The 10050-nt window shown below is 47.9% G+C and overlaps 1 protein-coding gene across 2 annotated transcripts in view; it reads left to right on the top strand.

The window, feature by feature from the left end:
* Positions 1-6830: 6830 nt before the first annotated feature.
* SYNJ2 (synaptojanin 2) overlaps positions 6831-10050 on the top strand; it is a 287057-nt gene continuing 283837 nt past the window's right edge. For both annotated transcript variants that reach the window (XM_040429362.1, XM_040429360.1), the window contains exon 1: positions 6831-7287. In XM_040429362.1, the coding sequence (XP_040285296.1) occupies positions 7164-7287 (124 nt within the window). In that variant the 5' untranslated portion in view covers positions 6831-7163. The remainder of the gene's footprint in view (positions 7288-10050) is intronic.

The following is a 10050-nucleotide window of genomic DNA, read 5'->3' as shown; positions in this document are numbered from 1 at the left end:
TAGCTGTAGCGGATGGTGTGATATAGTATGGAGCGTGAAAGTCAAAAGTTCAAAACATTGTTAACCGTTTGCTCGTCATTGTATTAATAAATGCCCCCCCCTTTTTTTCACACTTTTTAAAAGTTCCCCTAAGGAACTTGAACATGTGATCATCACATTGCTCCTGTCACACACTCCAATGCATTAATATTGAAGTCTATGAGAAATTTGCTATGTTGCTATAGCAGCCTGCCACAAGCATGGCTCGAAATGAAAACATCTGTGGCAGGCCTCAGATCTTTTAGAGGAACCAAGTCGGCCACACAGAATGAACGGCTACCCCGATCGCCGCTAGAGGAGCCGTTCCAGCCCCAGGAGTGCAGCACTCTTGGTTTTTCAGCTCTCAGATGCTGTACTCACAGCTGACATTTGCCCCAGGTGTCTGCTGTTTAAAACAGTAGAAACTCGGAGGCTATAGAAACCTCTGCATGTGTAAGCAGGCACCATTTTTAAACCTTATACTTCCACTGTACATATATACGGTGGAGGTGCTGAAGGGGTTAATGGAGGCATGTACTAAAAAGTGTGGTCGTAAGTTTACTTAGTGCCTGCTGCAGCTCATACAGCTGTGCGGTATTCAACTGCAGCACAACTGCACCATGTGGTCATACCCTAAAAATGTTACGGTTGTCAGATGGCGATGCCAAAATGTTTATTTATTCAAAAGTAGTAGAACAAAAAAAGAGCTATATAAATTTTGTATCGTACTGACTGGCAGAATAAGGTAGTTATTAGGGATGAGCGAATCGACTTTGGGTGAAATATCCGAAGTCGATTGGCATAAAACTTTACTTTAATACTGTACAGAGCAAGCGCGCCGTACAGTATTGGATTGTATTGGCTCAGATGAGCCGAAGTTATTACTTTGCGAAGTCTCGTGAGACTTTGGGTAATAACTTTATAAATTAATTTTTACTGTTAAAAACCTTTTCCTTGGAACCGAACCAGAGTTTGGGAAATGTTTTTTTACAGTAGAAATTAATTTCTGAAGTTATTACCCGAAGTCTCACGAGACTTGGCAAAGTAATAACTTCGGCTCATCGGAGCCAATACATTCTAATACTGTACAGAGCGCTCGCTCCGTACAGTATTGAATAAAGTTTTATGCGAATAGACTTCAAATGCTTCATCCAAGTCGATTTGCTCATCCCTATTAGTCCTGTAATTTTTAGCTTGGATAAGTGACATTAACCACTCATGGGTGGGTTTACATCAGCGTTATGTATTCCGTTATGGCTTTCCGTTCTAACATGGTTATAGCGGAAAATAACGGAATTCATAAGATAGAAGTAAAAAAGGGAAGCCTTTAAGAGGCATTCCATTTTGATCTGTCATAATAGAAGTCTATGGAAATCATAATGGCTCCGTCTGGTTCCCGTTATGCAAGACGAAAAACAAAGTCCTGTCGACAGGACATTTTTGTCTGTTCTGCAAAATGGGAACCAGATGGATCCGTTACGATTACCATAGTCTTCTATTATGATGGAAAGCAAAATGGAATGCCTCTTAAAGGTTTCCGCTTTGGCTTCCGTCTTATGGATTCCGTTATTTTCCGTTATAACCATGTTATAACGGAAAGCCATAATGGAATACATAACGCTGCTGTGAACACACCCTTACCAGGATTTTCATCTGGAGGATGTCCATATGATAGTAATGTCATTGGTTGCCAGAAGCAGGTCTGGAAGAACTACAATCTTTACCTTACTTTTACCATATAGTCCAGCAGGGGTGGACTGGAAACTTAATGTGGCCCTGGAAAAATAAAATAAAAGTGGCTGCATGTTATTAAGTACAAAATAAAAGCATAAAATTGCAGAAAGAAGTTGAGAAGAATCCAGCTCCACTTTAAAGGAATATGCGTTTATTCAGCTTGCGGTTAAAAACTCATCCATGAAATACAAAATTTAGCAGTCTTGTCTTGTCTATATGTTTCGGGCTACCAGAGACATTTCCAGCCCTTCTTCATGACACCATGTCATGAAGAAGGGCTGGAAATGTCTCTGGTAGCCCGAAACATATAGACAAGACAAGACTGCTAAATTTTGTATTTCATGGATGAGTTTTTAACCGCAAGCTGAATAAACGCACATTCCTTTAAAGTGGAGCTGGATTCTTCTCAACTTCTTTCTGCATTTGCTGCCCGCACCTGACACGGGCCATCCGTGCTCACAACCAAAGGAAGGGCAGGTGAGAGCTGCTACATTTCTCTTTTCCTAAAAGCATAAAATTGTACACAAAAAATGCAGCAAAATGTTGAATACAGCCTTTTGATAGATATAAGGCTCCATTCACACGTCCGTGGTGTGTTGCGGACCCGCAAATTGCGGATCCCAACACACCCGCCCGGCACCCCTATAGAAATGCCTATTCTTGTCCGCAGCTGCAGACAAGAATAGGACATGTGGGGGATTCAGTCAGCACAACCCTATATGCAGGTGCACATCGCTATGGCGAAATACATATACAAAGAAAAGAACACAACTGCAATAGCACTCTGCAACCAGCACTCTGCCCTGCCTCCATGCTGGATGTTGAATAAGGCATTTGTGTACATTTTGGCCAAAGCGTAATAAGCCACTCACCACGTCAAGATCGCCTCTATGAGGTGAGTGGCTTATTACGCTTTGGCCAAAATGTACACCAATGCCTCATTCAACATCCAGCATGGAGGCAGGGCGGAGTGCTGGTTGCAGAGTGCTATTGCATTTGTGTTCTTTTCTAAGAATAGGACATGTTCTATCTTTTGCGGAGCTGCGGACCCGAAGATCGGGGCCGCGCTCCGTAAATGCGGACAGCATATTGTGTGCTGTCCGCATCCATTCCGTTCCCATAGAAAATGAATAGGTCCGCACCCGTTCCGCAAAATTGCGGAACGGATGCGGACCCATTTGCGGACGTGTGAATGGAGCCTAAGGCCTAGTTCACACGAACGTATGGCTTTTATAGTTTTTCACGGATCCGTTGTTCCATTTTTGAGTTCCGTTGTGTTTCCGTTTCCTTTCCGTTTTTCCGTTCTTCCGTATGCCATGTACATTATACAGTAATTACATAGAAAAAATTGGGCTGGGCATAACATTTTCAATAGATGGTTCAGCAAAAACGGAACGGATACGGAAGACATACGGATGCATTTCCGTATGTGTTCCGTTTTTTCTGTGGACCCATTGACTTGAATGGAGCCACGGAATGTCATTTGCGGGCAATAATAGGACATGTTCTATCTTTCAACGGATCGGAAAAACGGAAACGGAATGCTTACGGAACACATTCCCTTTTTAATGCGGAACCATTGAAATGAATGGTTCCGTATATGGACCGTATACGGAACACAAAAAAACGGCCCGTACACTCGCAAAAAAAAACGATCGTGTGAACTAGGCCTAAGGCCTACTGCACACGACCGTATGGCTTTTTCAGTGTTTTGCGGTCCGTTTTTCACGGACCCGTTGTTCCATTTTTTGTTTCCGTTGTGTTTCCGTTTCTGTTCCGTTTTTTCGTTCCGTTTTTCCATATGGCATATACAGTATACAGTAATTACATAGATAAAATTGGGCTGGGCATAACATTTTCAATAGATGGTTCCGCAAAAAACGGAATGGAAACCGAAGACATACGGATGCATTTCCGTATGTGTTCCGTTTTTTTGAGGACCCATTAACTTGAATGGAGCCACAGAACGTGATTTGCTGGCAATAATAGGACATGTTCTATCTTTAAACGGAACGGAAAAACGGAACCATTTTTTTGCGGAACCATTGAAATGAATGGTTCCGTATACGGACCGTATACGGAACGCAAAAAACGGCCAGTAAACGAGGGGAAAAAACGGTCGTGTGCAGGAGGCCTAAGGCCCCTTTCACACGGGCGAGTATTCCGCGCGGATGCGATGCGTGAGTTGAACGCATTGCACCCGCACTGAATCCTGACCCATTAATTTCTATGGGGATGTGCACACGAGCGGTGATTTTCACGCATCACTTGTGCGTTGCGTGAAAATCGCAGCATGCTCCTCTTTGTGCGTTTTTCACGTAACGCAGGCCCCATAGAAATGAATTGGGTTGCGTGAAAATCGCAAACATCCGCAAGCAAGTGCGGATGCGGTGTGCGATTTTCACGGACGGTTGCTAGGTGATGATCGGGATGGGGACCCGATCATTATTATTTCCCCTTATAACATGGTTATAAGGGAAAATAATAGCATTCTGAATACAGAATGCATAGTACAATAGGGCTGGAGGGGTTAAAAAATTAATTAAAAAAATTCAACTCACCTTAATCCACTTGTTCGCGCAGCCCGGCCAGGGCCGATGCAAGGATTTATGCCAACACAAGCGAAGCTACATTTTGGCGCCCCCCCCCCCTTCACCTCGCAGATCACCTGGCCCTGGTCCTGTCTGGCTTCTCCTCTGTGTGGTCCTGGTATCTTCTCTCTGCTTCAGACAATCGCTGGTTTGAGGACCGTATTTTTCGCCCTACAAGACACATCGGCCCATAAGACGCACCTAGGTTTTAGAGGAGGATAATAAGAAAAAAATATTTTCCATTACACCTCAGGTCAGACTAGCAATCAGACCCCCAATGTTAATCAGACCTCAGATCAGACCCCCAATGCCTCAGATCAGACCCCCATGTCAGCCATTATCCACCCATGTCAGTCATTATCCCCCCATGTCAGCCATCATGCCCCCATGTCAGCCATCATGCCTAATGTCACATTTCTCCCCCGCCATGTCAAATCACCCCCCTTTGTCACATTTCTCCCCCTCAATGTAAAATTTTTCCCCCCTCCAAACCATGTCACATCACCCCCTTCGTGTCACATCATGATCACATCATTACCCCCTATTGTGTCACATTTCAGCCCCCCCCCCCATGGCACATCATCCGACCCATCATGTCACGGTCACCCCCCCCCCATGACTGTTGTGTAATATTTTTTTTAAAACACATTTATGCCATGCGCTCTGGCGCTAGTGCGCTCATCACCTACCCACCTGTCCTGCTGCTACTGCAATCTGGCTGTGTGTGAGTCAGACTCACAGACACAGTCAGCTCCAGTCCCTGCTGCCGCCCGCCGCCACTCGCCAGTCACACCCCCCTGGGCTGAACCCATGACCATGTTGCCGTGCTGCTGGGCCCGTGCCGCTCTGTGAGTGAGGGCCAGGGCCACACGGCGCACGTAAGTGATTTAAAAAAAAAGAAGGTTAATTTTTCCGCCCTCCCCCAGGGTGCGCCCTAAGGCAGCCGCTTGTTCTGCCTTATGGTAGAGCCGGCCCTGAGCCCGGCATCTCTTCTATCTTCATCTGTGAGCAATAGGACCTTTGATGACGTCACTACGCTCATCACATGATCCATGTGATGGACCATGTGATGAACGCAGTGACGTCATCAAAGGTCGTATTGCTCACAGATGAAGACAGAAGAGATGCGGGCTGCGCGTACAAGTGGATTAAGGCGAGTTAAATTTTTATTATTTTTTTTTAACCCCTCCAGCCCTATTGTACTATGCATTCTGTATTCAGAATGATATTATTTTCCCTTATAACCATGTTATAAGGGGAAATAATACAATCTACACTACAACTAACCCAAACCTGAACTTCTGTAAAGAAGTTCGGGTCTGGGTACCACAGTCGGTTTTTTATCACGCACGTGCAAAACACATTGCACCCGCGCGATAAAAACTGAACATCGGAACGCAATCGCAGTCAAAACTGACTGCAATTGCGTTCCTACTCACACGGGTTTGCCGCAATGCATCGGGACGCATCCGGACCTAATCCGGACACGCCCGTGTTAAAGAGGCCTAAAGGAACTATTCCAGGTGTTGGATCATTAGGTAGGGGGTTCAGCTTCTACTAGGAGACTTGTGGTGGGAGTACATGGAGTGGTGATGAAGCATGCATGCTGCCAACTATACAAATCTTTGAAAGGTGGAATTTAGACGGTGAGCACACACAGATACAAAATGATTTGTATTGTTAAAATTTATGTTTCAATTGGGACACTTGGTTATTATGAAACTATTGCAATTCGATCAGAACTGACGTATTCAAATTATTGCTGTATCCCAAGAAAATACATGTAATCATTTCCCAACAAAGAGAAGGTTTTAGCCCCTTCACTACCAGCGCAGGGGAGGGTCTTTTAAATTGGTACTCGCTTTTCGTGCAGTGGTCGCTATAGCGGGTGGGTCTCTGCTGTTTCAAACAGCAGAGGCCCGTGGGTAATGTCTGCGACCAGCAATAATGCCGATCACCGTCATTAAAGCCTTTAGATGCCGTGGTCGAGTGCGACCATGACACCTAAATGGTGAAAAACTAAGAAGTGCGTGTTTACGGGTTAAGACTGGCACCCCCGTGCAGTGATCTGGGATGCCGGTCCCGTTTCCTACATAACGGAAACGGGACGGATCCGTTATGCAGCCCATAGACTTCTATTATGACGGAATGAATAACGGAATGCCTCTAAAGGCATTCCGTCATAGAATTGCGTTATGGTCCGTGGTAACGGAATCCATAACACAATTCACCTTTTACCAACAAATGAAGTGTGAACGAATTTCATAAGCGGAAATTCGCTCATCTCTATTTAAAATTAAAACCGTACTTCGCACATGGCTAGGAGGCAGAAGTGAGCTTGTATGGCTGAGTGTACAGTAACCATAAGCAATTGATATCATCTTCTATTCTGCTGATTATCCAGCAGAGGGAGACAAAGCGCCGCTTCTGACCCCAGCACGCTAGGAGGAGTCGGGAGAAGCAAGTAAAAGTGAACTCCCTCCAGGCTCGGGATGAGTCTTCCTTCTGCAGAGATGTCTGGAATGGGGCAATAGAAGCGATAACGTGGAAGGAGGGCGGCGTGTCTGCTTGGTCCGCTGGGTGACACCTGTGGGATCTGGAGCTGTCACTCAGGGCAGGGTCATCTATAATCCGGAGGCCGGGGCTGGTCGGCTACGTGTATACGATCTCAGGACAGGAAAGTTTCCCGGGATCCAGACTGTCTACAACTGGGATGTGTAGGAAAGTCCGGGTGATGCGGGAGCTCTGGCCGTGAGCGCTGGATGTCTGCGGGAGATGTGGAGCGGTGACTCCTGAAGCCCGAGCTCTCCACCCGCTGCCATGGCGCTGAGTAAAGGGCTGAAGATTCAGGTGAAGCCGGATCCGGCTTGTTACAGCGTCCTGCTGGAGTCCCGCCATAGGGAGGACTGTCTGCTCTTCGAGTCCGGAACCATCGCCGCTCTCAGTAAGTACTGGGCTGGAGGGGGCTGTGGGGGGCTCTGTCCTGCAGGACCCCTGGTCACACACTACTACTCCCCCAGCACAGTGTCCATTCTACTACACTCTCAGTAAGTACTGGGGTGGGGGGGGGGGGGGGGGGGGGCTCTGTCCTGCAGGACCCCTGGTCACACACTACTACTCCCCCAGCACAGTGTCCATTCTACTACACTCTCAGTAAGTACTGGGGTGGGGGGCTCTGTCCTGCAGGACCCCTGGTCACACACTACTACTCCCCCAGCACAGTGTCCATTCTACTACACTCTCAGTAAGTACTGGGGTGGGGGGGGGGGGGGGGGGGCTCTGTCCTGCAGGACCCCTGGTCACACACTACTACTCCCCCAGCACAGTGTCCATTCTACTACACTCTCAGTAAGTACTGGGGTGGGGGGCTCTGTCCTGCAGGACCCCTGGTCACACACTACTACTCCCCCAGCACAGTGTCCATTCTACTACACTCTCAGTAAGTACTGGGGTGGGGGGCTCTGTCCTGCAGGACCCCTGGTCACACACTACTACTCCCCCAGCACAGTGTCCATTCTACTACACTCTCAGTAAGTACTGGGGTGGGGGGGGGCTCTGTCCTGCCGGACCCCTGGTCACACACTACTACTCCCCCAGCACAGTGTCCATTCTACTACACTCTCAGTAACAGTGGCGTCTCTAGCTTTCAAATTTGGGAGGGGGGGGGGGGGCACACTGGGGGCCAGGACAAAAGTAGGGGGCGCAGCTATAACAACGATACATTTACACAAGTACGCTTAGAAATGCTGCGATACTTTACCCAATACCTAAAACCGCAACAGGGAAGAAAAGTCCTGCTGTCTGGTTTAAAAAAAAAAAAAAACAATCACTCAGATTTCAACATGTCCTAGTTGCCTGTGGATGACACTTTTATAGGGAGGGGGATCTGTGGATGACACTGCTATGGGGGGGATCTGTAGATGACACATACCGTATATAGCATCTTATGCTAAATGTGTCATCCACAGATCCACCCCATGACAGTGTCATCCCCATTTCCCCCTCCATAACAGTGTCATCCACAGATCCCCTCCCTATAACAGTGTCATCCACAGATCTTCCTCCCCGCCACTCACAGGAGTGTACATTTGACATTTCAAAACTGTAATCCATATCCTGCAGTAACTTTAACTTTAAATCAGGATTCAGCGGCCGCTCATCTCTGCTAGTACCTTAACCTTACACCACTCAGCTAGCTTCGGTAACAGGGCTAGGCTATAGCCTACAGGCACTGCCTGTTAGTTGTTACCGAGCGAGTGCAGATTTCTGCAGGTCAGAGCATACGGATTACAGTTTAGAAGAAATGTACACTCCTGTGAGCGGTCCAGTGGCGGATCCAGAGCCTGGTCTCGGGAGGGGCACTTCCAGATTATTTTCTGTCTGCCGCCACAGAACAAGGGTGCTTATAGAACAGACTACACAGTGTAGAGGTATACTGTACAGTGGGTGGCACAGGGTAGAGGTATACTGTACAGTGGGTGGCACAGGGTAGAGGTATACTGTACAGTGGGTGGCACAGGGTAGAGGTATACTGTACAGTGGGTGGCACAGGGTAGAGGTATACTGTACAGTGGGTGGCACAGGGTAGAGGTATACTGTACAGTGGGTGGCACAGGGTAGAGGTATACTGTACAGTGGGTGGCACAGGGTAGAGGTATACTGTACAGTGGGTGGCACAGGGTAGAGGTATACTGTACAGTGGGTGGCACAGGGTAGAGGTATACTGTACAGTGGGTGGCACAGGGTAGAGGTATACTGTACAGTGGGTGGCACAGGGTAGAGGTATACTGTACAGTGGGTGGCACAGGGTAGAGGTATACTGTACAGTGGGTGGCACAGGGTAGAGGTATACTGTACAGTGGGTGGCACAGGGTAGAGGTATACTGTACAGTGGGTGGCACAGGGTAGAGGTATACTGTACAGTGGGTGGCACAGGGTAGAGGTATACTGTACAGTGGGTGGCACAGGGTAGAGGTATACTGTACAGTGGGTGGCACAGGGTAGAGGTATACTGTACAGTGGGTGGCACAGGGTAGAGGTATACTGTACAGTGGGTGGCACAGGGTAGAGGTATACTGTACAGTGGGTGGCACAGGGTAGAGGTATACTGTACAGTGGGTGGCACAGGGTAGAGGTATACTGTACAGTGGGTGGCACAGGGTAGAGGTATACTGTACAGTGGGTGGCACAGGGTAGAGGTATACTGTACAGTGGGTGGCACAGGGTAGAGGTATACTGTACAGTGGGTGGCACAGGGTAGAGGTATACTGTACAGTGGGTGGCACAGGGTAGAGGTATACTGTACAGTGGGTGGCACAGGGTAGAGGTATACTGTACAGTGGGTGGCACAGGGTAGAGGTATACTGTACAGTGGGTGGCACAGGGTAGAGGTATACTGTACAGTGGGTGGCACAGGGTAGAGGTATACTGTACAGTGGGTGGCACAGGGTAGAGGTATACTGTACAGTGGGTGGCACAGGGTAGAGGTATACTGTACAGTGGGTGGCACAGGGTAGAGGTATACTGTACAGTGGGTGGCACAGGGTAGAGGTATACTGTACAGTGGGTGGCACAGGGTAGAGGTATACTGTACAGTGGGTGGCACAGGGTAGAGGTATACTGTACAGTGGGTGGCACAGGGTAGAGGTATACTGTACAGTGGGTGGCACAGGGTAGAGGTATACTGTACAGTGGGTGGCACAGGGTA

This window comes from Bufo bufo, chromosome 4, assembly GCF_905171765.1.
Source record: "Bufo bufo chromosome 4, aBufBuf1.1, whole genome shotgun sequence".
Lineage (NCBI taxonomy): Eukaryota > Metazoa > Chordata > Amphibia > Anura > Bufonidae > Bufo > Bufo bufo.
The sequence above is the reverse complement of the archived record's forward strand: the minus strand, read 5'-3'. Positions and strand labels throughout refer to the sequence as shown.